Source organism: Cynocephalus volans, chromosome 15 (assembly GCF_027409185.1).
Source record: "Cynocephalus volans isolate mCynVol1 chromosome 15, mCynVol1.pri, whole genome shotgun sequence".
Taxonomy (NCBI): domain Eukaryota; kingdom Metazoa; phylum Chordata; class Mammalia; order Dermoptera; family Cynocephalidae; genus Cynocephalus; species Cynocephalus volans.
Genome location: NC_084474.1, coordinates 95343502 through 95371242, shown reverse-complemented (window position 1 = coordinate 95371242; position 27741 = coordinate 95343502). Strand labels below are relative to the sequence as shown.

General features: G+C 51.4%; 1 protein-coding gene across 1 annotated transcript; it reads left to right on the top strand.

Moving 5' to 3' along the window:
* The first annotated feature begins 12589 nt into the window (after positions 1 to 12589).
* Positions 12590 to 14593, top strand: LOC134363741 (lymphocyte antigen 6A-2/6E-1-like). Its single transcript, XM_063079292.1, has 3 exons — positions 12590 to 12659; positions 13201 to 13317; positions 14370 to 14593. The coding sequence occupies exons 1-3, from the start codon at positions 12590 to 12592 to the stop codon at positions 14591 to 14593; spliced, it is 411 nt and encodes a 136-aa protein (XP_062935362.1).
* The last annotated feature ends 13148 nt before the right edge of the window (positions 14594 to 27741 follow it).

Sequence of the window (27741 nt, the reverse complement as noted above, 5' to 3'; positions counted from 1 at the left end):
GTACCACATTTTCCGTATCCACTCATCTGATGATGGACATTTGGGCTGGTTCCAACTCTTGGCTATTGTAAAGAGTGCTGCGATGAACATTGGGGAACAGGTATACCTTCGACTTGATGACTTCCATTCATCTGGGTGTATTCCCAACAGTGGGATAGCTGGGTCGTATGGTAGATCTATCTGCAACTGTTTGAGCAACCTCCATACCATTTTCCATAGAGGCTGCACCATTTTGCAGTCCCACCAACAATGTATGAGAGTTCCTTTTTCTCCGCAACCTCGCCAGCATTTATCGTTCAGGGTCTTTTGGATTTTAGCCATCCTAACTGGGGTTAGATGGTATCTCAGTGTGGTTTTGATTTGCATTTCCCGGATGCTGAGTGATGTTGAGCATTTTTTCATATGTCTGTTGGCCATTTGTATATCTTCCTTAGAGAAATGCCTACTTAGCTTTTTTGCCCATTTTTTAATTGGGTTGCTTTTTTTCTTCTTGTAAAGTTGTTTGAGTTCCTTATATATTCTGGATATTAGTCCCTTGTCAGATGTATATTTTGCAAATATTTTCTCCCACTCTGTTGGTTGTCTTTTAACTCTGTTAATTGTTTCTTTTGCTGTGCAGAAGCTTTTTAGTTTGATATAATCCCATTTGTTTATTTTTCCTTTGGTTGCCCGTGCTTTTGGGGTCGTATTCATGAAGTCTGTGTCCAGTCCTATTTCCTGAAGTGTTTCTCCTATGTTTTCTTTAAGAAGTTTTATTGTTTCAGGGTGTATATTTAAATCCTTAATCCATTTTGAGTTGATTTTAGTATACGATGAGAGGTATGGATCTAGTTTCATTCTCCTGCATATGGATATCCAGTTATCCCAGCACCATTTGCTGAAGAGGCAGTCCCTTCCCCAGTGAATAGGCTTGGTGCCTTTGTCAAGGATCAGATGGCAGTAAGTGTGTGGGTTGATTTCTGGATTCTCTATTCTATTCCATTGATCAGTGTGTCTGTTTTTATGCCAGTACCATACTGTTTTGGTTATTATAGCTTTGTAGTATAGCTTAAAGTCAGGTACTGTTATGCCTCCAGCTTTATTTTTTTTGCTGAGCATTGCTTTGGCTATGCGTGGTCTTTTATTGTTCCATATAAATGTCTGAATAGTTTTTTCCATTTCTGAGAAAAATGTCTTTGGAATTTTGATGGGGATTGCATTGAATTTGTATATCACTTTGGGTAGTATGGACATTTTCACTATGTTGATTCTTCCAATCCAAGAGCATGGAATATCTTTCCATCTTCTTGTATCCTCTCTAATTTCTCTCAGCAGTGGTTTGTAGTTCTCATTATAGAGATTTTTCACCTCCTTGGTTAACTCAATTCCTAAGTATTTTATTTTTTGGTGGCTATTGTAAATGGGCAGGCTTTCTTGATTTCTCGTTCTGCATGTTCACTATTGGAGAAAAGAAATGCTACTGATTTTTGTGTGTTGATTTTGTATCCTGCTACTGTGCTGAAATCATTTATCAATTCCAACAGTTTTTTTGTAGAGGTTTTAGGCTGTTCGATATATAGGATCATGTCATCTGCAAACAGGGACAGTTTGACTTCATCTTTTCCAATCTGGATGCCCTTTATTTCCTTCTCTTCTCTGATTGCTCTGCCTAGTACTTCCAACACTATGTTGAATAGGAGTGGTGAGAGTGGGCATCCTTGTCTAGTTCCTGTTCTTAAAGGAAAAGCTTTCAGCTTTTCCCCATTCAGGATGATATTGGCAGTGGGTTTGTCATATATGGCTTTAATTATGTTGAGATACTTTCCCTCTATACCTAACTTATAGAGGGTCTTTGTCATGAATGAGTGCTGAACTTTATCAAATGCTTTTTCAGCATCTATAGAGATGATCATATGGTCCTTGTGTTTGAGTTTATTAATATGGTGTATCACATTTATTGATTTGCGTATGTTGAACCAACCTTGCATCCCTGGGATGAATCCCACTTGATCGTGATGAATAATTTTTCGTATGTGTTGCTGTATTCTGTTTGCTAGTATTTTAGTGAGGATTTTTGCATCTATATTCATCAAGGATATCGGCCTGTAGTTTTCTTTTTTGGTTATATCTTTACCTGGTTTTGGTATCAGGATGATGTTTGCTTCATAGAATGAGTTTGGGAGGTTTGCGTCTGTTTCAATCTTTTGGAATAGTTTGTAAAGAATTGGTGTCAATTCCTCTTTGAATGTTTGGTAAAATTCTGCTGTGAATCCATCTGGTCCTGGGCTTTTCTTTGTTGGGAGCCTTCTGATAACAGCTTCAATCTCCTTTATTGTTATTGGTCTGTTCAAATTTTCTACGTCTTCATGGTTCAGTTTTGGGAGCTTGTGTGTGTCCAGAAATTTATCCGTTTCCTCCAGATTTTCAAATTTGTTGGCGTATAGTTGTTTATAGTAGTCTCGAATGATTCCTTGTATTTCAGATGAATCAGTTGTAATATTGCCTTTTTCATTTCTAATTTTTGTTATTTGAGTCTTCTCTCTTCTTTTTTTTGTTAGCCATGCTAATGGTTTGTCAATTTTATTTATATTTTCAAAAAACCAACTTTTTGATTCATTGATCTTTTGAATTGTTTTTTGGTTTTCAATTTCATTCAGTTCTGCTCTGATCTTAATGATTTCTTTCCGTCTGCTAACTTTAGGTTTGGATTGTTCTTGTTTTTCTAGTTCCTTAAGGTGAAGTGTTAGGTTGTTCATTTGCCATCTTTCCATTCTTCTGAAGTGAGCATTTAATGCAATAAATTTCCCCCTTAATACTGCTTTTGCAGTATCCCACAGGTTTTGGTATGATGTATCATTGTTTTCATTAGTTTCAATAAATTTTTTGATTTCCTGCTTGATTTCTTCTTGGACCCATATGTCATTATGTAGAATGCTGTTTAATTTCCATGTGTTTGTATAGTTTCCAGAGTTTCGTTTGTTATTAATTTCTAGTTTTAATCCATTGTGGTCTGAGAAGATACATGGGATAATTCCAATTTTTTTGAATTTATTGAGACTTGATTTGTGACCTATTATGTGATCAATCCTGGAGAATGATCCACGTGCTGATGAGAAGAATGAATATTCTGAGGTTGTTGGATGGAATGCTCTGTAGATATCTGCCAATTCCAATTGGTCTAGAGTCTTGTTTAGATCTTGTGTTTCTCTACTGATTCTTTGCCTAGATGATCTGTCTAATATTGACAGTGGGGTGTTCAGGTCCCCTGCTATTATGGTATTAGTGTCTATTTCCTTCTTTAGGTCTGATATAGTTTGTTTTATAAATCTGGCTGCTCCAACATTGGGTGCGTACATATTTATGATTGTTATATCTTCTTGATGGATCAGTCCTTTTATCATTATGTAGTGTCCCTCATTGTCTCTTTTTATGGTTTTTAGTTTAAAGTCTATTTTGTCAGATATAAGAATAGCTACTCCAGCTCGTTTTTCTTTTCTGTTTGCATGGTAAATCTTTTTCCATCCTTTCACTCTTAGTCTATGTGAATCTTTATGGGTGAGGTGGGTCTCTTGTAGGCAGCATATAGTTGGGTCCTCCTTTTTGATCCAGTCAGCCAGTCTGTGTCTTTGATTGGGGAATTTAAGCCTTTTACATTAAGAGTTGTTATTGAAAGGTGTTGATTTATTCCTAGCATTTTATTGGTTGTTTGGTTGTCTTAGGTGTCTTTTGTTCCTTGCTTTCTGATTTACTGTTTGGTTTCTGTGTTTGTGGGTTCCTTGGGTTGTAGATAGCCTTTTTGTTTGTTTGTTTTCTCTTCATGAATGCCATTTTTATTATACTAGTGGGTTTTGATTTTTCTTGGGTTTTTATGGCAGTGGTAGTTATTTTTCAGGAACCAAACTCAGTACTCCCTTGAGGATTTCTTGTAAGGGTGGTCGTGTGGTAGTGAACTCCCGCAGTTTTTGTTTGTCTGAGAAATATACTATTTGCCCTTCATTTCGGAAGGATAGCCTTGCAGGGTAGAGTATTCTTGGCTGGCAATATTTGTCTTTTAGTATTTTGAATATATCCTCCCATTCCTTTCTCGCTTTTAGGGTTTGTGATGAAAAGTCTGATGTTAGCCTGATTGGGGCTCCCTTATAGGTGATTTGATGCTTCTCTCTTGCAGCTTTTAAGATTCTCTCTTTGTCTCTGAGTTTTGCCAATTTGACTATGACATGTCTTGGAAAAGGCCTTTTTGGGTTGAATATGTTTGGAGATCGTTGAGCTTCCTAGATCTGAAGATCTGTGACTTTTCCTATACCTGGGAAGTTTTCTGCCACTATTTTGTTGAATATGTTTTCAATGGAATCTCCATTTTCCTCCCCTTCTGGAATACCCATGACTCGGACATTTGAGCGCTTAAGGTTGTCTGATATCTCTCTCAGATTTTCTTCAATGTCTTTGATTCTTTTTTCTTTCTTTTTGTCTGCTTGTGTTATTTCAAACAGCCCATCTTCAAGTTCAGAGGTTCTCTCTTCGACTTCGACAAGCCTGCTGGTTAAACTCTCCATTGTGTTTTTGATTTCGCTGAATAACTTCTTTAGTTCAGCAAGTTCTGCTACATTTTTTTTTTTCCAGGACATTGATTTCCTTGTACATTTCCTCTTTCAGATCCTGGATACTTTTCCTCATTTCATCATGATGTCTAGCTGAGTTTTCTTGTATCTCATTCAGTTTCCTTAGAATTATCACTCGAAATTCCTTGTCAGTCATTTCAAGGGCTTCTTGTTCTATAGGATCTAGAATTTGAGATTTATTAACTTTTGGTGGTGTACTTTCTTGATTTTTTGTATTTCTGGTATCTGTTTTTTTGATGTTTATTCATTGTGGCAGAGGGTTTCACAGTCCACCGGTTTGAGACTATTGACTAACTAAGATGTTGCTGTGGTTGCCAATTTCATATGGCTCCCTCCGTGACTGCTCAGTTGGCCTCTAGTGCCTTGTGTGTGTGGTTGCCTCGGGTCTTGGGCCTCTCCAGGGAGCCACCTTTCTGGTCAGCTTGGACTCTGCTGGGCTGGTGGATCACGTACCACAGGGTGTGTGATCTCTGTTGAGCTTTCACTTTCCGTGCAGGACTTCTCCCTGTTCCGTGTGCTCTGGCCCAGGCTGTTGGATCGTGCAGTGGCGACCCCACAGGGTGTGTGGTTTCTGTCGAGTCTCCACCTCCCTGGCCGCACGTCTCCCCACTCTGTGCGCACTGTGCTGGGCTGGGGCGTGTCTTCAGCAACCATTGTCTATCAGCTGGGCCTTCAAGACCCTGCTCGGCACCACCTTGCCCAGGAAGTCTACCAGGTTTCTGGTAGGCACAGATGACCGGTCGCTCTGGGTGCCTTTGCAGCACTGTGTAGATCTTTCTTGGGACTTGTTCACCTTTGTATACCCCCAGCATGGACCGAGTCTAGCGCCCCCCTGCAGACAGCTCTCCGGCAGGTTCAAGTGGACTGGCAACTCTCCTACCTCACTATTCCCAACCAGAAATTGGTTAGGCATTTATCCGAACTGGTGGCCACAGAGATGGTATCTGCCTCCCAGTAACAGGAAGTTTACCAGGGGCCAGAGTCCAGGGTTTGGTGGAGTGACAGTCGGCCTCGCCCGTACTTCCTTGCCCTCCCAACACTGGCCGGGGGCGCCCCATGCCACCAGCCCCACCAGAGAACCATGGAGGGAGTGGGAGGAGAGGCCGGCCCGCAGGCCCCGGGAAGCCCCGCGCCGGGGCAAGCAAGTGGGAAGGCTCAGTGAGGAGCTGAGCCGAGCCGGGCCGGAGCTGCCGGCACCTGGGAAAATGGAGGCAGCCCCGGGGCAGTGAGTGACCTGGTGATGCAGGCGGGAGCCGGGTGGGCGTCAGCCCCCCGAGCAGGGCTGGTCCAGGGGTCACTCACAGGGTTGTGCCAGGTTGGGTGCTCACTCTCTGCCTCTGGTTTGTCGCCTTCCCTGTTCTCGGCCGCTGCCGCCTCGGGCTGTTCAGTTGGTCCCGCGGCGCGGCTCGGGCGCTCCCAGGAATCTTCTTTAATGCCGGCCTGAAACCTCGAATCCTGAATAGGGCAGCTGGCCGCCTTCAGCGCGGCCCAGGCCTCCGGGATCCTGTCTGCATTCACAGCAGCCCTGGCGCCATGTTCCCTGTTTAGAGACTCGCTTTTGCAGCTAAGAAAAGTTCTTTTCCTGCTCCACACTTCAAAGCTGTTGCCTGTAAATGAGGCAGCCTCTCCTGCCGGGGGCAAAGTGGCGTTCAGCCCCCACGACCGGCCACCAGCAGCGGTCCTCCCTTAAGAGATGGCAAGAGGCCATATGCTTTCTTTTTGTATCAAACTTACTTTCAGTGAGCAGCTGCTCACTCTCCCCAGGCAGCCTGCAGTCTGTGCTAAACTTTAAGTGTGTATTCCTTACTTTTGTGTTAAACTTGGAGTGGACCATGCTCAGTCTCTGGAAGTCCATATCTCTTATTCGTTACATTAGACCTGTTCTCACTGTGAGTTCTCTACTGTGACTCTGCTATTGAATTTTTTCCTGTGGCAGAGTCTAGAACCTGGTAAGGGCGTGGGGTGGGTTGAGGCCAGCTATTGGGCCTCCCAGACCCTCTCCTCTGGCATCAATTGCAAAATACTAGAAACAGCCTGGATGGCTACATGGGAGGGAGGCTGAATAAGTGGGGGTCCTGTGCTGGTGCACTGTGTCTGTGAACAGTTGTGGGGTGATTTCCAAAATATCTTGCTAAGTGAGGAAAGCAAAGCCACCAAACAGCGTGCAGGTGTCCACTCTAGCTGTGACATAGACGGCAGGCTCAGCGCAGCGTCCTGAAGGTGGGAGCAGCCTCCCCTGCACAGTTGCAGATCAGTGAAAAGGCAGGGCACCGCTTCTTTGAGGCCTGGAGCCCTGAGTGCCAGGGAAGGGTGATCAGCAGCTCAGTCCAGAGCTGGCTGCAGGGCAGCTTTGCCCATAGGATGTTCTGTGCCCCCCCAAGGCAGCAGTGCTGCAGCAGACATAGAATCTGAAGTCCCAGGGATCAGTGGCCGCTGTCAGTTTGGAACCTGAAAACCTAACTGATTTCGACGTTTGGTCTGGAAACATGCTCACCTTGTACTGAGTATCAGACAGGCCATTCTTATCAACAGTAGAGTCAAGAAATGCATTTGGCAACTTTTTTCTAGGAGAGGCACGTTCAGTGTCATTCATTAAATTCATGAGTTTCTGACTTATCTCTTGCCAACCTGCCCAGCAGAAACTTCTGCACCCTTTCAGGATTTACTTTTATAAATCTATTGTTATATTGGGGCTGTATGTGAATTTTTAAGCTGGAAACTTATTTCCTCCTGAAATTAATGTCTTCATACAGTCATCACAAACTAATACTGTAACAAAGAATGGTTTTGGGTTCTGGTTCTGAAAAAAAACAATATCTATACTATGCTCACTTTTGTGTCAGAAAGGGGAAATGAGAGAGAAGACAGCCATCTGCTCACTTTTGAGACAAGATGTGCCAGAAGGACAAAGCGGAAGATAATCAGGTTGGTTATGACAGGCTGGGGACAGCTGGTCACCACCTGCGGCACAGCTTTCTCTACAAATCTTACTGTGGTCACCAGTTAATGGAAAGAAAAGCAAATAAACTTGCTATGAATGGAAAGCGATAGAGGGGAAATCCTTTTATGAAATACAGACAGAGACAAACAAGCCAAACTGTTTTTCATTTTTCTTCCATGACCATAAGGAAGAGAGGCAAAAACTAGCCCAAGGACACTTGAGCACGGTGTTTGGATATGTCCCCTCAGTGACAGCAATGAGAGCGTGCCACGAATGTCACGTTCTAGTCAGAAGGGTTCTTTTTCACAGAAGTGTGGATTAGCAAGTCTAAAACTCTGAACTGAGCACATATATTGTGGACGAAGACAGTCAAATTTCAGTGGGAGGACGACGTGATACATAATAAAGGGGGAAGGGCAGCACAAACCTGGGGGTGCTGGATGGGTCTCGGAGGTGTTATTATGAACCCATGGTTTTTGGTAGATACATAGATACATACATAGATGCACAGGTACACAGACGCATAGGTACACAGACGCACAGGTACACAGATGCACAGATACACACAGACGCACAGATACACACAGACGCACAGGTACACAGACACACAGGTACACAGACGCACAGATACACACAGACACACAGATACACACAGACGCACAGGTACACAGATGCACAGGTACACAGATGCACAGATACACACAGACACACAGGTACACAGACGCACAGGTACACAGACGCACAGGTACACAGACACAGAGAAACAGAGCTGCATGCAGCTCTCCTGTGTGTGTGTGTGTGTATGTGTGTGTGTGTGTGTGTGTATCACATTTAAATACATCAACTGTACTGTATGACATGTGAACTGATCCGTATGATTTAATGTTCATACAAAAGAATTAAATAAGTTTCTCTTTCTGTTTTCCCTCCCACCATCATTGCATAGATTGTTTGTGGCGAACTCGACTGACTGAGCCCACTTATTGCAGGGTAACAGGAAACGGTGCCGTGGGTGTAGGGGAGGGGGCTGGATGCACGGATGCAGAAACTGCCAGAAACAATTGGGTTATTTCCCGTAAAGGAAGAAAAGCTTGTCCCTTCCCTTTGGCTTCCATGAGAAGCGATTTTTCCGAGCTGTCTTGGCCTCCAGCTCTCCTGCCCTTCCTCCTTCCTATGGGATGGTTGGGTGGATAATGCCCATGTCCCTGGCTCCGCTGCATCCTTGTTGCTTACTGGGAGTCAGCGGCCCACTGAGCACACATGCTCTTCCCCTGGTCTCAGGTACAATGTCCCCTCCTCAGAGAGCCCTTCTTGTTCGGGTCCCTTACCATGCTATACCTTCTGTCTCTAACCTGTAATCACCTGCAATCACTTGGATTGGTGCCATACTCTGGGCTTGAAGCTCTGTGGGGCTGGGGAACTTGACTGTCTGGTTTTCTCCTGGGCCCCTGGTGCCCATCCCAGGGCTTAGCAGTAGATGCTATTTGATAAATATGTGTTGCTTTGCCTCCCATGGATTTGTCAGCCCTTTTCCCTTGGGTGTGATGGAGCCACCAAAGATTAATCAAAGCCCATCTCTTTTGAGCAGTGAGAAGCCCCAGAAAGAGGTTAATATCCCAGGACTCTCAAGTGTGAGGCATTCCTTCTATTTGGGAAATTAACCATGAATTGGGGTTCTCTTCCTGCATTTATTCACCAGACCAGCAAGTTACAGAAAGAGACATAAGTGGGGTTTTGCTAAGTGCAGTTTAACAAGTTTAACAATAGAAGCTGATAACATTCAGTAAGTCAAGCAAGGTGACCTTCTGTAATGCAATTTGCAACAAAGGCTTGACTTAATAAACATTCCTTTTCCCTCCAGCAGCTTTTTAGTAACTTTACATAACTAGTCTGTCCTTGAGCCAGCAACCTTGCTGTGCCACAAATCTTTATCTTACACCAGAGACTTACAGCCTGAGGAAAATTTCCTGTCCTTTGCAAGGTCAATATTTGAAACTGCAAGGCTTTGGAAAACCAGGCCCTGTGAAGTACATTTGCTTTAATAGTTCTCTACAGGGCCAGCCCGTGTCTCACTCGGGAGAGTGCGGTGCTGATAACACCAAGGCCACAGGCTCAGATCCTATATAGGGATGGCCGGTTTGCTTACTGGCTGAGCATGGTGCTGGCAACAACAAGCCAAAGGTTAAGATCCCCTTACCAGTCATCTTTAAAAAAGAAAAATAATAATCCTCTACAAATATGAATTAGATTTTAATTAATTTTAATACCAAGACATATTTTGATGACACAAGAGCTGGGGAAAGTCCTGCTCCCTCATTGGACACCTGGCCCTGACCCCACAGGTTTACGGTCACTGTGTCTTCTGAATCCTTGATTCAAGCAAGCATGCCACACTTGACTGCCAAAGGCAACAAGCCATCATCTTATCACTGATCTTGTCTGTCTCTGCAGAGTCACCTTCCTCTAGGCAGGATCCCCCCACCTCGGGCAGTGCTGTGGACATTTGGGGCCGGGTCACTCTCTGACGCTAGGATGTGTCTTTAGCCTCAGGAACAAATTGGAAGATGGCTTGGAAAGAGGGCAGGAGCTGTTGAAAAAGTCCTCTTCTCCCCTCCTTTTGCTCCTGTTGAGACTGTAGGTAATCCTGGGTCATGGGGGCTTGCTGGGCAGTGCCGGGTGTTGATCAGCACCCCTGGTCTCCACCCACTGACACCAGCAGTACCTGCTCCCCCAGTCGTGACACCCAAAGGTGTCCTAGGGGGCAGAATTACCCTTGACCGAAATCCCCAGATTTGGGGGAGCTGCCGTCTAAAAATCATTCTGTTAAGATCATACACCGCAGGGCCATGCTTATAGAATGGGGTGCTTCTCAGCTGGGGTCCATTCATACTTTCCTCATAACATGATCTTCAGTGACTCTGCAGGACTTGTACCAAGAGAAGGGCATGGCGACCCTAAACTACTCCAAACCACATCCTCTGATCTGGGAAACAGGAAGTTAAGGGCGGGGTGAGTGCTCCAGCTTCTGAGCAGGGCAGCCCTCCCCCAAGGCAGACTTCACCCTTGCCTTTCTCCTGCTCATCAGCCCGTCTCTCACCCTCAATCCACATGTTCCTTTACCCTTGAGTGAGGGACAGAGACTCTCCTTCCCCCACCAAAGACCAGAAGGTGCAGGAGCCAGCGGGACCTGGGACCCAGGATGCAGGAAGTGAGAAGGGACCTACTCCATGGTGGGGCAAGAAGCCTCAGCTTGAAGTCACTTCACGTTAGGTCAGTAACTCACTGCTTTCCTTAGACTTTAATGGCGTTGACCCGAGTGGTCCCTGACACATCATTTACTGGATGCTTCGGGACCCCGGCGAGGCCTGGCTCGGCTCACAGACCGCACCAGGGCCTGCACACACCTTCTCAGCAGCAGCTAGAGCTGGATATCTAAAACCAACCCCCAGAAGCTTCCATTCTTGCTCAGAACAAGATTCCAGTCTCTGCCGTGACCCATGAGCTTTCCGCCACCAGTGCCCATAGAACTCCCCGGCTGTCCCCTTGTCCCCGAGGCCCCCTTGTTGGTTTCTGTGGCTTGAACACAATGGGCCATCTCATTCCCGCCTCATGTCTCTGCGGGCGCTCCTTGCCTGTCCTCACGGCTGCAGCCCACCCTGCGACTCCCTGTCCCGGCATCTGGTCCTAAAGTCTTCAGAGCTCCCACCACTGCCTGAAATGCTATTTTATTTTCCAAATCAAATCTGTTTGTAATTAAGCACAGTTACATTAATTGCACTGAAGTTAATTACTGTGCCTCCTCCTTCTTTCTGTTCCTCTGTGGGACTCTGAGTCCACGGGTTGCAAAGTACCGAGAGCGAGTGCCAAGGCGGCGGCAACGGCTCTGGACCCAGGCGGGCAGTGCGGGCTGCGTCCCTCCTGTGGGGGCATTCTGGGTTGTGTGGGGGCTAGCTGGGGTCTATCACTTGGCAGGAGCTTTGAGAGAGGATGTGTGAGAAGACAGGTGTGCAGGGACACAGGCCACAACCCGCTCGGCTTGGGAAGAGCTCGGCGGTATTTGCCCCTGCAGTGTCCAGCTCTACTTTCCACTGGAGCTCCCATACCTGGGGCGCTTTTCTTTTGCTCCATCTTTTCCGGACGGTAGATCCAGGTCTCAGTGACCTTCCTGCTCACTCTTCTGGCTCTTGTTGGCTGAAGGACAGAAGGAAGGGCACGCGGCCTTGGCGCCGCAGCCAGGCTTCCTCCTGGGGTCTTTCCTGTTTGTGCCCTCGCACTGGGGATGCCCTTCCCTTCCCTGAGTGCTGCCGTCCCCTGCAAGCCTTCCCAGAGGCTCCTCCTGCAGAAACCCAGTGGTTGGGAACCCTCAGGACCCCTCCCCACCCCAGCTCCCCCAGGGGAGACGACCAGCCCCCCTCCCCGGTGCCAGGCCTGCCTTGCCCATCCTTGCCCAGTGATGCCCACCAGCTGCTCGGAGCACCTCCCCTGCAAGAACAGAGAATGAGTGCGTGGTTAGTCTGGGCCTGGACGCCATGGAGCAATAGGCAAGGAACACTGCCAATTCTTGCGCAAGGAGCAAGCTAGCCTGGAGACACTTTCTGCTCCAACAGGAAGTTTCCGTGAAATAGAAACTCACTTGCTTATCCTTGTTCTGGCCAGTCAAGGAGGGCAGGGGAGGGGCTGCTCTGTGGGCACGCCCTTCATACCTGCCTGGTGGCCGGACTGTCCCTCAGCCACTTGCCCTGCAGCCTGGCCAGTGTGAGGAAGGAGGAGAGGTGGGGCAGGATGGGAGGCTGCTGGGCAGGAAGGCCTGGGAGCGGGAGCAGGGCTCTGCAGATAATCTGCAGAATGGGAGTGGGGAGGGCGGAGTAGGGGCGGGCCGGGAATGAGGCAGACTGAGCCGCCTTCGCCTTTGGGCAGCTGGGTGGGAGAGCAGGAGAGAACTGGAGCCCCAGGTGTTCCTCCTGGCCAGGGCAGTTGCGAGCCCAGGGAGGTGGGGGCTTGAGGGCTGCTCCAGCTCTCAGGAGTTTGTCTGTGCGTCCTTTGTCCTAGAATGAGAGGTTCCCATACCATGAAGACCTTAGCTCTGGTCCTGCTGGTGGCTCTGCTGTGCACAGAGACAGGTCAGATGGCCGGGGGTGGTGGGGAGTGCCTTGGGAAGGAGCTCTAGGTAAGTTTGCATTTCCAGAGTGCTCCTGTGCTGGGGCTGGAGAGCTGCCCTGTTGGTTCAGTTCGTGTGAGGAGGGTGTGCTCGGGTGCCATGCACACTTGGGGGTTAGCGTGGGCTGTGATGTCTGTTCGTGCACTTGTCTGGTGCCCGTTCTGTCCTCGTTACACGTGTGCTGGGTGCGCTCATATCTGCTGACACTCTGGGTGCTGGGCACGTGTGTGCTTGGGGTTGGGCACTGCCTGCTGGTGCATCTCAGACAATGAGGTTGAATTGGGAGGCTGTGTGTGGCAGGCAGGTGTGTGGAAACGGACGTAAGAACAGGTGGCAGGTACAAGAGAGGGGGTGGCAGTATTCGTGTGGGTGTGGGATTCTCACCAGGGGTATTCCCATGGGTCCGGGCACATGCTGTGGCCACCCAGTGGGCGATGTGTTCACTGGGAATGGAAGGCGCCCCTGACCCCGGGGCCTCACCCTGACCTTGCTCTCTCCCCCAGCTCAGGGTCTGAAGTGCTACCAGTGCATAGCGGCCTCGAACATGAACTCTTGCCACCCGGCCGTGTGCTCCTTCCCAGATGGTGTCTGTGTCTCCCAGGAAGTGACCACCATTGTGGGTGAGTTGAGGGGTAACAGTGTGGGAGGAAGGAAGTGGGAGGGGGCAGGTCTTAGGGAGAAAAAGGGGTTAGGAGGGGAGGTCCCAAAGACAGAGTGGGCAGCTTCTTTGAGAAATAGCTGTTCTGTGGACCAGGGTCCCTCCTTGAAGCCACACATAACTCTGGACACGGGTGTGGGGGCCTCCTGGGCCTGGTGTGTGGCTCCTGAGGGGAGGAGCAGGGGGAGGCCGGGTGGGGCTGGTCGCAGGGCTGGCTCGTGCAGGGGAGAGTGGGAGGGGCCGGCCTCAAGGCCTGGGCTCCCCCATTGAGCCTGAGGGCTGCTGCTTTGCAGGGACAGGTGGCACCCTAGGTGTAGAGCAGAGGGTGCCCCATGTGGCCTTCATCACCATGGAAACCATCTCATCCCCTCCCCCACCTGCACCCCTCATCAGAGAGCCCTCGCCTCACTTCCTGAAAGTTCCTATCTCTGCCCCCTGCGGCCCTTTGGGGCACCCCAGTGACTCCTAGCCCCTCATCCTCCCCCGTGCATGGATCTTACCTGCCCCATGAAGGAGGGGTGGCTGTGAGCATTCAGTGGGTTGCTGCCCCTGACGGAGACAGGAGGCTTCAAGCTAAAGAAATGACCCTGGCATGGTGGAATATCAGCCAGACCATGGAGAAGATGGGGGAGGACTGCACACCTGCCCAGCTGCCCATCGTGTCTGCCCCCGGGCTTCATCTTTCCATGAGATGAGGCAGGAGGACGCCCCTCCCAGAGCCTGCGGCCCAGTTTCCATCCCCAGCCTGCCCACCTTCCACACGGGGACGGGGCACCAGGCTGAGTCCGCGGGGGCTGGCTGCCGTTTCTGTGGTGCCACTGGTGTCCTGGGTGACCTGGGGCGTCACTGCCCTCCTGTGCCCAGCGTCCCCTTAGTCAAGGAGTGTGGACAGGCCCTTTCTTGTCCCATCCAGGCCTTCCACCTGACCCTGTGGTTTCCAGAGTCACATGCCACAGACTTTGGGACGCTGAGGTCTGGGGACAGGGCTGTGCTCACACCTGCCCTCTCTTGCAGAGTCTGAGAAAGTGAGTCTGGAGAACAAGTTCTGCCTCCCCTCCTGCCCCGACAGAATCGATATTCAGGACATGCACACCCTGGGCCTCGTGGTCAGCTCCAAGACCTCTTGTTGCAAGGGGGACCTCTGTAATGCAGGGGTCCTGGCAGTGGGCAGTGCCTGGGTCCTGTCCGGGGGGCTCCTGCTCAGCCTGGGATTGGTCCTCCTCTGCCCCGGACTCTAATGGCCTTTCCCATCCTCTCTTCCCCACGGGCCTCTGTTCTGTCCCACCACGTAACTGGCTCCTCAGTTTTGGGCCACTGTAGCCCTGACTTACAGGAATTCTAGTGTGGTTTTCAGCCCCGAGTTTAGAGGAAGGAGGTCGTTGGGGCAGAGGCGGGAGCTTCCTTGTCCAGAGACCTGGCAGCAGCTGAATCCCTGGTGGGCAGATTTAGAAGCCCTGCTTGGACTCGCCCCCTTCTCTGGGCCCAGGACCTTCAAACCCGCTCTCCCTGTGATGCCTGCTTCCTTTAAACTGGCTGGCCTCAGAGCCAGGGCCCCGTCTCTTGCTGTTCTGGACTTTGAGATCATAGGAAGACCACAAGGCAGGGGCAGGTACAGCCTCCAGCCTGCTGTTCTGTTAACCCACTGAAGGGCCAGGGCCACCTCTGTCCAAGCAAGAAGCCCTGCAGGCCTCCCATGCATGGTGTAGCCACCCCTTGCTCTCAGGGTCAATAAATACCCCTCTGCTCACTCAGCACCAGGACTTGGCTTTTTTCTTCTTCTTTTTTTTTTTTTTCCTTTTGCTGTTCTGAGGGACACCACCTCGCCGACCTGACCTCAGGTCTCAGCAAAGTGTTGGCCAGTACCCTGGCCTCAGGGAGTGTTCCTGGGGCACAGGTGTCCAGCCAGGGGCTGGCACTTTCCCCAGGGCCCACACAGTCCCTGGTTCTTAGTGCTCCCGACAGGGCTCTTGTCATGAGGCTCCAGGACACATGGAGTAGGGGCACCGTAGAGCCACTGGGTGGTCACCAGGAGGTGCCTGCGTCTGGCCCACCTGCCATCGCTGCCCACAGGCTGGGCTCCTCTGCTGCCCCCAGCGTTGGAGGGGGGTGGTCTCCTGGGGTGCTGGGAGGAAGGGGTTTCTTCTGGACTAGTGCTCTTGGTGGAGTAGGCTCCCAAAACCTTCCAAGAGCACCTGCCTGCGCTGCCAGGTGAGCTGGAGGGCCACCCTCGGTGGTGGGCGCCCTGTGTGCTGGCTTCAGACAGCCCTGCCACAGAACGAGTTATATCCCGAGATGACATCCTGGCCTTCCCAACCTGGCTGGCCTGTGCCAGACCCCTCCATCCAAGATGCCAACATCCCTGTGACCTGACACAATGCGACAGCCACTGTCCATCTGCAGCTCTGTCCTTCTGAGCTTGGTGTGCTTCTCAGGGTCGCTGGAGCAAGACGCCCAGTTAAACTTGAACTTCAGATGAACAATAAGTAATGTTCTGGCTTAAGTATGTCCCAGATGTTGATAAAAACAATCACTTGTTTGTCTGAGATTCAAATTTAATTGAATCTAGTGTTTTTTATTTGCTAAATCTGAGAGGCCAGGAGTGACTAGGGAGGGTTAACTGCCTCCGCAGACAGCCCCAGCTGCTTGGCAAACAGCACAGGAGTCACAGTGAATACGGTTGGCTGTGGCAGGGCTGGTGCCGGTGACTCAGGCGAGGCTCTTCAGGCGTCCCTAGCACCAGAGGGCCATGCCCCACCCTCCAGTGGCCCCGGAGAGCTGTGTTTTTGCCCCAGGGCAATGTCCTCCGAGGCAGAGCCATCAGCCCAGCAAGCCATCCTTGTCCCCACAGCCTCCTCCGTAAAGCTGCCCTGTCCCCCATGGGAGGATGTTACTGACCCTTCTGCCCCCAGGAGGAGCAAAGACCCAGGTGCATGGATGGAATGCCAAGTGGGGCCCGGGGCTGCAAGCCACTGGAGCCTCCTCCCCGCCAGGGCCTTCCTGCCATCATCGTGCCTGGCTGCGAGGCCCTGCAGCACCCAGTGCTTTCCTCTCTGGTCTCCACAGCCTCTCCTCTGCCCCTTCTCCTTCCCAGTGACTCTCCCCACCCTGCTTGTCCTCTGAGCAGCCCAGAGCCCAGGGCTGCCGGTGTGGGGACCTTTGAGGAAACACTGTCTGATGTTTCTGGTGGAACGTCCTTGTACTTCTGGGCTCTCCAAGGATCTGAACGAGCAGGGGAGCTGCTCTCTATCTACACAGCCCTGTCCAGAGAGATTTTAAGGGATTGGCTCATGTGTTTTATGGGGCCTGGCAAGTCTGAAATCCAAGAGCAGGCAGGCTGCCTGGAAACCCAGGCAGAGCTTCTGCGTTCCTGTCTGGAGGCCAAATTCCTTCTTCTCTGGGAAACCTCAATCTTTGCTCTTCGGGCAGTCCCCTGACTGGGTGAGGCCCACCTCCATAACAGAGGGCACTCTGCATTGCTCGAAGTCTGCTGCTTTAGATACTGATCGCACTTACAACATACCTTTTCAAGGCAACACCCAGACTGGCATTCAACCCAACAACTGGGCTCCAGGCCTAGCCAAGTTGACATATCAGATCAACTAGGACAAGACCGATGAGCAGAATTAATAAAATAAGTATCTGAGGGGTCTGGGGAAGAGGGCAGGGCTTCAAGAAGGGGGCTTATTCCCAAGCACAGCACAGACTGTCCCTGGAGAGGAGGCTGGCCAGAACCGACGAGAGCACGCCTGCTCGGCCAGGTCTTCTCCAGCCAGTGAAACCAACAGTGTGCATTAAATTTACTTCTAATTTTTAGAGGACAAATGTACTTTGCTTAGTTTAAGAGTTAGCCTGTAACTGCTACGGCAGTTAAGCATGTAAAGCTTAATACACAAGTGTGGGAACTTGCAACACAGTAAGGATGAGCGTCAAGGAGGCTCTGCTTGTCTGAAAGAAAAACGTAGCCAGTGAAACACAAAGTATGAATAGTTTAAACAAGCGTCATCAGTGACTAGAGTCACCAGACCCTCACATCCACTTTTGCTTCACAGACATAAGTTGTTTTTGCAGATTTTAAGATTGGAGCTGCCCAACCACGTAGGTCATCTGGTACTCAGATGAGATGACATCAGGGACCAAATAGATGAAGACTGAAGTAGCTGCTGAAGCTTGCGTAAGAGCCACCCAATCAGAGATGTCCACGAGCTGCTCACAAGCCCTGGCCTCTCACCCTTGATTTTTGCCCTTAAAGTGATTGAAAGCCAATGGGCAGCTCAGGTTTGAAGCGACAGCTTCCCGTCCCCTTGCGTGGTGCAATAAAGCCCGCGCTTCCTTCACTGCAAACCTTGCTGGTCCATGCGTGGCTCAGATGCGCTCAGGCGGGCCGACCTCCCTGGCTTGGTAATGACAGTGAGGGACACCTCCGTCCACGCGGCTGCTCCAGCCCCAGCAAAGGGTCGGCCTCCGCCCCAGCAGGTCCAGTCCCTGAGGAACCTGCTGGCCCACATCACCACAGCCCATCTTCCCCGCAGCCGCTGCCACAGCTCCTGCCTGGAGGACGCCACGGTTTCTCCTGCTCCTCTGCAATCTGTGTCCCATGCCACAGGGTCACTGAGGAGCTTCCCAAAGCGCTACTCAGACTGCTCAATCCAAATCTGAGATGCAAACTCTCGCTGGTTCCAAGAAGGCCAGACATCGTCCGGCTGCTGCCTGTGCCCCATGGATCTCAAGCATCCCGTCCCCAGCTCCAGGCCCACCCCAGGCACGCGGGGCCCTCTCTGCAGGCCGAAGCTCCGTCTCTGCCACCCCACTCAGAGCCGAGGCGTCCCATATAAAGTCCTCTCCACACACTCCCCATTTGGAATGGCCTCCTTTCTTGGTTTACTTGTTTGTCCTCCATCTCCCTCACCAGCAGGAGAGCAGAGACCCCTCTGTCTCGTGTCCTGCTGTGCCCACAGTCTAGGATGGGGCCTGGCACACAACAGACACCAGGAGTGCACGTTGAACGACTCCCTGAACTGCAGAAGTCTGAGTGGGGTGAGCCTTCAGGACATGGTGCGTGCCTCTATGTTGGCTGTCCCTGCATAACAGGCTTAGTGAACATAAGCCTTAAAACCACAGGTGTCTGTTACTTCCAAGTTTCTGTGGGTCAGTAGTCCAGGCCCAGCTTATCCAGGCCACTGTGAGCCCAAGGTCAAGGCACTGGCCTGGACTCAGGTCTCATCTGAAAGCTCCAGTGGGGAAGAGTCTGCTTCCAAACCCAGGACCGTATTGGCAGGATTCACTCTGGGTGTGGCTGTGGGCTGAAGCCTTGCTCCTGGCTGGCTGTGGAGGAGTCTGCCCCTCCCTTCCTGCCATGAGGCCCCTGCATGGCTGCTGACAGTGTGGTGGCTGCGTATCCAGAGGTGGCACTGCGATCAGATGCCACGTGATCAGTGCATCCTATCACCTCTGCCTTGCTCTGTTGGTTGGAAGTAAGTCACAAGTCCACCAGACTCAGGGAGATCCCACCAGGGCAGAACACCAGGGACAGGATCAGGACCACCTTCGAGTCTGCCTGCTGCGTGGGAGACTGGCCGTTCTCTCTCCAGGTAGGACTCCTGCCCCAACCTGGGCAACATGGTGCAGGGTTGGGGAGAATTATATGATGGGAGTGTTGGGGACAGCACAAGGGATCAGGTGGGGGGGTAGGGAGCTCATTCCACAGCCTCCTGGAGGCCCTCTGTCTGTCCTGGGGCCCTATTTGTTGGTGGGTGGGGAAGCCTGGAGTCCAGGGCTCTGCTGGGCCAGCCTCTGCTCTCTCTGTTTCCAGAACCTCAGAGGGTGATGTCCTGGGGCCGCTATTTTGGGCCGGACCCCTGGAGTCCAGCCTAGCTGGAAGAGGACAGGCACTGTGTTTCTACAGCAATCTCTTCCCAGGGTCACCTGCGCTCCACGCTCACAGTGCACCCTCTGCCTGGGGAGGGGCCAAGGAGCAGCATGGCCTCTGGCCCACGCTGGGAGGGGCCAGCAGGACACCGATGGCATGTCCAGACCAGAACACAGGAGAAGAGCTCACCGAGAGGCTTGCAGCAGAGGGGGGCAGGCAGCACTCAGGGAGACGCACGACCAAGTGCAGCACCCTCACTGCAGGGCCAGCAGCTGGACACCAGCTGCCTCCTGCCCCAGGCCCCAGAGTGGGGAACACAGTGAGGAAGGTGGAACAGCCTTGGGGACCCTGCTGGAGGGAGTCAGCTGCGTGAAAGCCCAGTCCCTCCCCCTCATCCTTGAGATCTGTGACATCGCTAGTTTCTGCTCTTGCTTTTGTTATTTCCTTTCTTCTACTTTGTTTTGGACTCACTTTACTGCTCTTTTGGGAACTTCACGTGGTGAATGCTTCATTCATTACTCCTGAGTCTTTTCTTGTTTTTAATACGTGAAGGTAAGCACATGCAGTTCTATCAAAGCGTGCAGGAGCTGTGTCCCACCTGTTACCACGTACAGTACATTCGTTACCATTTAGTGCAACATATTGTGAAGTGATTCTCATTTTGATTTCTTCTGTGACACACAGGTTATTTATAAATATATTTCTTTATTTCCAAAAAGAGAAATATTTTCTGTGTTTTTGTTAGTGATTTCTAGTATAATTGTATTGTAATTAGAGAAGCAACTCTGCATGATTTCCATGATTTGAACTTTGTGGAGACTTTTTTACGGCTCATTGTGTGATCAGCGTTTGTAAACACGTATGGGTGAGAGAACCTGCATTCCGCACTTGCTGGTGCAGCGTTCTGTATCTGTTAACTTTCTTTTTTTCATCATGTTTCAACTCTCCATCTTTGCTGGTTTCGTCTGCTGGTTCTGTGAGCTATTCACAGGATATGTTCTAAACCATCAGAGTATGAACATTTCTCTTTTTGTCCTCTCAACTTTTGCTTTATTTAATTTCTGACCCTTTGATGGATGTTTACAAATTTAGAATTTTTATCATTTTGAAGTAAATCTCTTTATTGCTATTGATGCTTTATGCCTTAAATCCTCTTTTGTCTGCTGACAGTATACGTATATAAGATCTATTTGCAGATCTCATGACTTGTCATTTCCCACTGTTTTATGCAGTCTCGTGGTTTAGGTGCGTCTCTGTGAACTGCCTCTATTGGGTATTTTAAAAACTAGCCAAACCTTTGTCCTTTAATTGAAACATCAAATCCGTTTACACTTAATAAAACTTCAATGACATATTTGGGTTTAAATGTACTATATTACTATGATTTATTATTTACCCTTCTGGGTCTATGTGCTTTTTAATTTTTTTCTTCTTTTATATTTTGAGTATTTTTTTTATCATTCCATTTCCCCCTCTTATTAATTTGGAAGTTGAAATTCTCTCTCTACTTGTGTAGTGACTACATGAGAAATGACAGCCTCCGTGGCCGATACGTCAGAGTCTACACTGGAACCTCTCACAGGGACCCGAGCCCTTGATACACTTCGCTCTATTTACTTCTTTCAGTGTCCGAATTTATGTTATGGATTTTGTCTTCTCCGTCTAAATTTAAGTCCCCCACGAGACTTGCTTATCCATCCTCTCAGGGTGCTGATGTTCATTTAGATTCCTCGCAGTCACTGATTTGTGCTCCATTCCTTGGTGTGTCTCTGAACTTCTGTGTAGGATCATGGTCCTTGTGGCTGAAGAGCGCGTCCAGACATCCGCCCGGTGCAGGTGTGCTGCAGATGAGTGCTCTGTCCTCGTCTGACCAAGCCGTCCTCCCCGCTGTGCTCGTCAGCGACACTTCTGCTGCATGTGGACTCCAGCTCATCATCTCTTTCCTCTCTTCTGGCGGCACCGCTGCTGTCGAGAAGTCACTTGTCAGTCTCACCATTGCTCCTCAGAAGGTGATCTGTCTCTTTCTCTGGCTGATTACATGATTTTCTTTCTGTCTTTGGTGTTCTGCATTTTCCCGAGTCTGCGTGTGAATATTTATGTACTATCCTGCTTGGAATGTGTCAGGCTGCTTGATCTGTGGTTTCGTGTACTTTATCCGTTCTGGAAATGTCTCAGCCACTGGGTCTCCCACATCACCTCTGTGCCATTGGCTCTGCTGTTTTGAGGACTGCCTTGCTGTGTCTGCTGTCTTTGCACACTTTTTACTTTTTCTACTCTTGAGGATGAACTGGGGCATTGAGAGTTGGAAATCGTCATCAGACGGAGGGCAGGGGCCAGGGTTTCACCATGGGGAAGGGCTGATTCTCCCAAAGGGGATTGGTACACTCTGGAGGGGGAGTGGCAGCTGGCAGGAAAAACGAAAAGGACCCACCTGTGTGTGTTGAAAATTCAGGACCACGTGCATGAGAGGATTGTGCAACCAGTTGAAAGGGACACAACCAACACATTCTCGAATGGAACGAGAGAGAAAATACTGGAGTTTCTCGCTGCTTTGTGAAACTCTTACTTCGGCTACATGTAGGTGTCCACACAGGTGTATGTGTGAAGCACGCGTCTCTCTGGTGTGTGTGTGCGCTCTGGTTGCCATGCAAAATACATTTCTTACTGAGGGACAGGGTAAAAAATATATCTAAAGGTTGAAAAATGCAACACTGTAAGTCTTGATATCCCTAGCAATATTCTAACTCCCCTACTATTTGGTCTCATTATGTCCGGCTCAGTCACAATCAGGACTTGGGACAGGCTGCTTAGACGGTGACACCTGAGCAATGTGGCTGCAAGCCGGCAGCGCTCACTCCTGGGCCTCCCGGCTGGGCTCCTCAGGTCTGACCATGCTGTGCTGGGGTGCGGTGCCTGGAGGGGCAGTCTGGTCTCTCCAGGCCTGACCTTGCCCACAGCTGCCCTGAGTCACCATCTTTCCTCCCTGACCCCAGGGCACAACCCCTCTCCCTCTCCCTCTTCCCTGCCTGTCCTTCTGACACCCTGAACCTGAGCAGAGAGGTCTCCAGGAGGCCCCAGATGGGACTGCAGACCTAAGAGGTCGGGGGCCACACCCTGGTGTCAGAGACAGATCAGGAGGGTGGGGAGGCGTGGGGAATCTTGCTTAAAGTCATGCACTCCTTCTGTAAGAGTCAGGTCAAGAAGGTGTTAAATAAAAATGACCAGAGACCACTGCTGTGGACTAAGCTCCTGCAGTAGGTCCCAACACACCAGAATAAAAGTCAACACGAGTCACCCCTGCTAAACTCCAGTCACTTAGGCTGTGGAACAATTTCCCAAACAGGCCAGTTTAAATCTTCAGTAGGTGTGAAAATGACGTTCCCTCTGCTTTCATCCTCACACAGAAGAGACAGCCTGATGTGACCTGATGTTAACCAGGTAGTTACTTTTCTTTGTTCTGTCTCCCAGTGTGTATTAGTCCATTTTTGTTGCTTATAACAAAATACCTGGAACTGGGTAATTTGTAAGAAAATGAAATGTATTGCTTACAGTTTCAGAGGCTGGGGAGTCCTAAGTCCAGGGAACACATCTGGTGAGGGGCTTGTTGTCGGGTAGTGACTCTTCACAGGGTGTCACATGGAAGATGACAGAAGCAGAGAGAGAGCTAACTCCTCACTTCTCCTTTTAAAGCCCTCAGAACCATGCCTGTGACCACCATTAAACCATCAATGGATGAATCCATTCACTAGGGCACGGTCCTACAATCTAATCACCTCCTCAAGGCCCCACCTTTCCGTTACCATAACAGGATTTCCCACCCTCTTAATACTGCCACAGTGGGGACCAAGTTTCTAATACATGGATTTGGGGGACACAATTCAATCCACAGCACCCTGTCCCCACCGAACAAGGAAAATAAGTTGGAAATGACCAGTCTGCTTTCGGTTCTTTGTTTCTGCTGCCTTCAGCCTTTTCTTCTACAGAGCCTTTGTTACTTGCAGTAGACACTGGAGCACTTCTTTGACTCTGTCAGATGGTGTCGATCCTCCCATGGGGCTCCCAATCAACTCCCCAGATAATTCCTGCCTCGGCAGCCTTAGTTTCATTCAACAAAGGAAAGTTTCTACCCATCAGTTCCCTTGCAGTGCGATGCTGGCAGTGACGGGTGACATTTGATGAAGAAAAGAGTCCAGAAAATGAGAATGAGAGAAAGCAGCACGGTGAGTCGACTTCTCTGCACTTAGCTGACTTGCGCTCTTCCAGTCCAAGAAGCTGTCCTTCCATTAGGATTTACCGCTGGACAAACAAATCCTTTACAGACTTTGTTATCACCAAGAAAGCCATTGCTCAGATAAATGTAGATGACATTGTATAGAAAAATCAGGGGACAATGGGACGACTGTTAGCCAGTTGTACTTTCAACTAATGGGAATTACTTATGAGTTCAGTAGTCTGGTTTAGAGTAGTCATAAATGTTGCAGAAGACCCGAGAAACCAATATTCAACGTGTCATTGTCAGTTACCCACTCCGTCTTTTCGCAATATCTGGGATTTGTTTACTGCTGAGACCTTTCTGAATGTGTTGCCAGACAAAGGGGGTCTGTTCCTCGGAGAGCGCAGCGCTGCCAAGATCAGGGTGGGAGGAAGAGGCGTCGTGACCTGCGAGTAAAGAGAACGCCGGAACAGTGTCTCTGGGAACAAGGGAAAGGGTCGTCTTGTTGAGCCAAAGTTGCCTCCGACCTCCTGCCCAGGTCCTCACTGAGGTCCTCGCATGTAAGTGAAGGGTCCGAGCTTGTTCAGTTTGCATTGGTTGACAGTGGGACATGGTTCACTGGTCAGCTGTGAAGCCAAATTTGCATTTGCGCCCGGGATGGAATGTGGCCTTCTGACATTAGCAGGACCTCAGGAAGGTGTCACATGGGCTAAACCTTGAGCCCTCAGCTAGTACAGGTCACAGTGGCAAATTGAGACCTCCTGCTGTGGCTGACCCACCACACAGAACGGGGAGGCTGGGCGTGCAGACCTCACTCCTCCACGGACTGAGGCTCACCAAAGTTCGTCTCTGGGGCCCGTGATTCAGTTTCAGTTTCTGGCGCCGTGCTTCAGTTTTCAGGCTACCAGGTGTCCAGGGGACATGGACAATGTCTGCGTGAGAGGCCTGGGCCTGCAAGCTGGGAACACCTGGAAGTCACAGCAGAGGGCAGGGGCAGGGCAGCAGGAGGCAGGTCCTATGGATCTGCGGGAGGAAGAGGCCCAGTGTCCTGCCTGGGTCTGGCCACAGGGCCATCAGCAGAGCCAGGTGGCAGGAGCAGGAGGGGAGGGGCCAGAGGCTGGGAGGAGGCGCTGCACGTCCAGAAGTAGGGGTTCCCACAGGAGCTGAGTGCAGCTGTGAGGTGGGTGCAGGCGAGGGCTGGGACAGGACCTCCGTTCACCCTCCAGACACCTCTGTGGGCAGATGCCAGGAAAGATGCAGTGCAGGTGTCACCCGTGCACCGGGGTGCTGCGACTGGCAAGGTCACAGGGCGGGGTGGCCCCAGGCGGGCATCTCACCCCAGGCCTGGGCAGGTGCCAGGGCAGCGGAGAATCCAGGGCGCAGAGCCAGAGGAGTGTTTTCCCTCCCTTTCCCTCCGCCTTCTCCCTCCCCTCTCCCCTCCTCGCCCCACCAGCTTCAGGAAATGGAAACTTAGTGCCTGGGCTCCTCCCCCAGCCCTCCCTCCTCCGCCCCACCCCCCTCCCATGCAGGCTCTCTCTGCTCCGGGCACCACCAGCCCCCTCTCAGCCTCCCACCTCCCCAGAGAGGGGCAGCAGGGACCAGGCAGGACCACCAGCCACCCCAGGAGGTTGGGGCTGCCTCTGACCTCAGCCTTGAAAGGATTTTGCCCCCCAACCCAGAGCAGAGGGTCACAGACCGCAGGAGGGCAAGTGGTTTCAACTCCCTGAACCTCAGTGTCCCCTTCTGAAAGATGGGGATAACCATCGCCACCTCTCAGTGTCCTTGTGAGGTGAATAATGAGAAATTAATGCCACCTGGAAAACAGCAGAGACTGCCCAGAGATGGAAGCGCAAGTCAGCGTCACCAGGGGCAGAGCTTGTGTGACATGGGTCTCTCTGCCTGATAATAAGTGGTGGAGAATCCTGGACCCGGGCCCTCGGAAGTGCTTCCCATCCTGACATTGCCAGGAGCTGTCCTGGGCCTGAGCCCCTCTGCTCTGGGAGGCAGTGAGCTCCCAGGCTGCCTGCAGGCCGGGTCCCCCCTCCCCAGGCTCCTCTGGGCTGGGCCCCTTCCCAGCTTCCAGCTCTGGGTTCAGGCTGGAGGGAGCTGCCTCCTGGGATCTGGGCCCTTCTCAGTCCAGCTCTGCCCCCAGGGGCCTGTCCAGGACCCATCCCCTCCTGGACCAGCCCCACTCAGCTTGTGCCAGATCCCATGCTCACGCCTGGTACCCCTGGTGGGTGGGGCGGAGGAGGGCAGCAGCCTGGCACCGCGTTCTCTCGGGTCTCTCTGAAGGAGGCTAAGGATGGGACAGACAGGAGGAAGGACACAGAAAAGGCCTGGCCCAGCTCAGTGGAGCCCCTTCTGTCCCACCCATATCCAGACCACTGCCTCTCAGGACTGCAAACCGTGATGGGGCTCAGAGGCTTGAGCTCGGTGCCAGGTCCCCTCTGCCAGGCTGGGGGGCCTGTGCTTGTCCTCCACCCTCGGTGGGCTGGGCCGGCCCTGCCTGCGTGAGGGGCAAAGGGAGGACAGGGGAGGGGGGCACAGGAGGGCTGCATAGGACCTCCGGATAAGTCCCAAAATTGCAGAGCCGGCCTCAGCCCCTCTGAGGTCCTGGAGACAGAGGGCAGTGACCTTGTACCTGGTGCTGAGAGGGCAAGAGGCGAGTAGCCTGTGCTGATGGGGATGCAGGAAGACCTGGGGAAGGAACCAGGCAGAGCTGAAGAGGAGGAGGGGACAGGCCCACTGGCCGGGCAGGTAGACAGAGGGGGCCTCCCCCAACCGGCCCGCCTGTCTCTCTGGGCCTGAAACGTCTCCTCTAGTCATCCAGCTGGCAGGACAGGGACAGGCTGGCTGCAGCTCAGGACAGCAGGTCAGTATCCCACCTCTCCAAGCCCAGCCCAGGACTTGCCAGGACCCCCGCCACAGGCACAACACCTGAGTTCCCAGGGCCTCGTGTCTCTTCATTGGGGCGTCTGTCACCAGGAGGAGTCTGGACACCGCACAGCACACCCCCTCTCTCCACAAGGCTCTGTGCAGCCACTGCCCACCTGCCCACCTTTGCGGCTCATCCTGGGTGCAGCTGCAGGCTGGTCAGCTTCGGCCGCAGAGGCAGCTCCCACCATCGCAGGACTATCCTCTCTGAGCCTGTGTACAGGGACCACATAGCTGGAGGTCCCAGACCAGTGACGCAGTCAGTATGACCTGATCAAGGCAAGGGGATGCCCCGATTGACCTCAGGCTACCGACCCACGAGGAGACTTGAGTGTCTGACCTGGAACGTCCTTTCTGTATCCACCCAGACTCTATCTGCTGGACTGCACAAGCCGCTTGCTCCCTCCCTCCACAGCAGGGCCTGAGGAGGAGGGGCTGAGACCACTTTGGGCAAAGCCAACTGACTTCCTGAGCCTCATTTTCTCCAATGATGACGATTCTGGTCTCCCTCTTCTCTCTCCTGGCATCAGGAAGTGACAGTAATGGGAAACCTGGGCAGCAGGGGGTAAGGGATCCTGGGGGCACACTTTGCAAAGCCTAAATTAGGACCTGGATCTCTGCAGTCTCCCTCAGACCTGGGATCTACCCAGGGCCTGGGTGACCTGCAGAGGCTGGCTGCCCCTGCCCTCTTGGAGCTCTCATTTTTGTGGCCCCTCGCCACCTCTCCACCAGGCCTCACCCAGGCTTCAGGAAATGGAAACTTAAGAGCCTGGGCTCCTCCCCCTACCCCTGTTCCTCTGCCCGCTCCAACGCTCAAGCTCCCTCTGGTCCTCACACCACCTGCCCCCTCTCAGCCTCCCACCTCCCCAGGGAGGGGCAGCAGGGACCAGGCAGGACCACCAACCACCCCAGGAACTCGGGGCTACCTCTGACCTCAGCCCTGAAAGGACTTTGCCCCCCATCCCAGAGCAGAGGGTCACAGACTGCAGTAGGGCAAGTGACTTCAACTCCCTAAACCTCAGTTTCCCCTTCTGAAAAATGGGGATAACCCTATACAGTAGAAACTGCCCAGAGATGGAGGCGCAAATCAGCATCACCAGGAGTGGAGCACGCGTGACACAGGTCTCCCTGCCACTGCCTTGCGCCCCTGGTGGCTCCGGTGCCCCTGGAGTTAAGTCCAAGTTCCTGACCATGGCTTTTGGCACGGTATTCTCTCCCCTGACCCTGCCATGACCCACTGTTTTCTGTTCCTCCAAAAGTCACTTGCAATTTGTTTTGAGTAGACAAGATGGTGAACACATTCTGCACTGGGATCAGAACACCCCATGCGATCGTCTTCCTGACCACAAACACCCAGAACAGGAATGGGGGGA

Bases quoted from the DNA above. Each gene is read 5' to 3' on its own strand.
- LOC134363741 (XM_063079292.1), top strand. From the start codon at position 12,590: ATGAGAGGTTCCCATACCATGAAGACCTTAGCTCTGGTCCTGCTGGTG. The intron at 12,660-13,200 runs GTCAGATGGCCG...TCTCTCCCCCAG, and splicing joins TCTGCTGTGCACAGAGACAG to CTCAGGGTCTGAAGTGCTAC. The intron at 13,318-14,369 runs GTGAGTTGAGGG...CCTCTCTTGCAG, and splicing joins GGAAGTGACCACCATTGTGG to AGTCTGAGAAAGTGAGTCTG.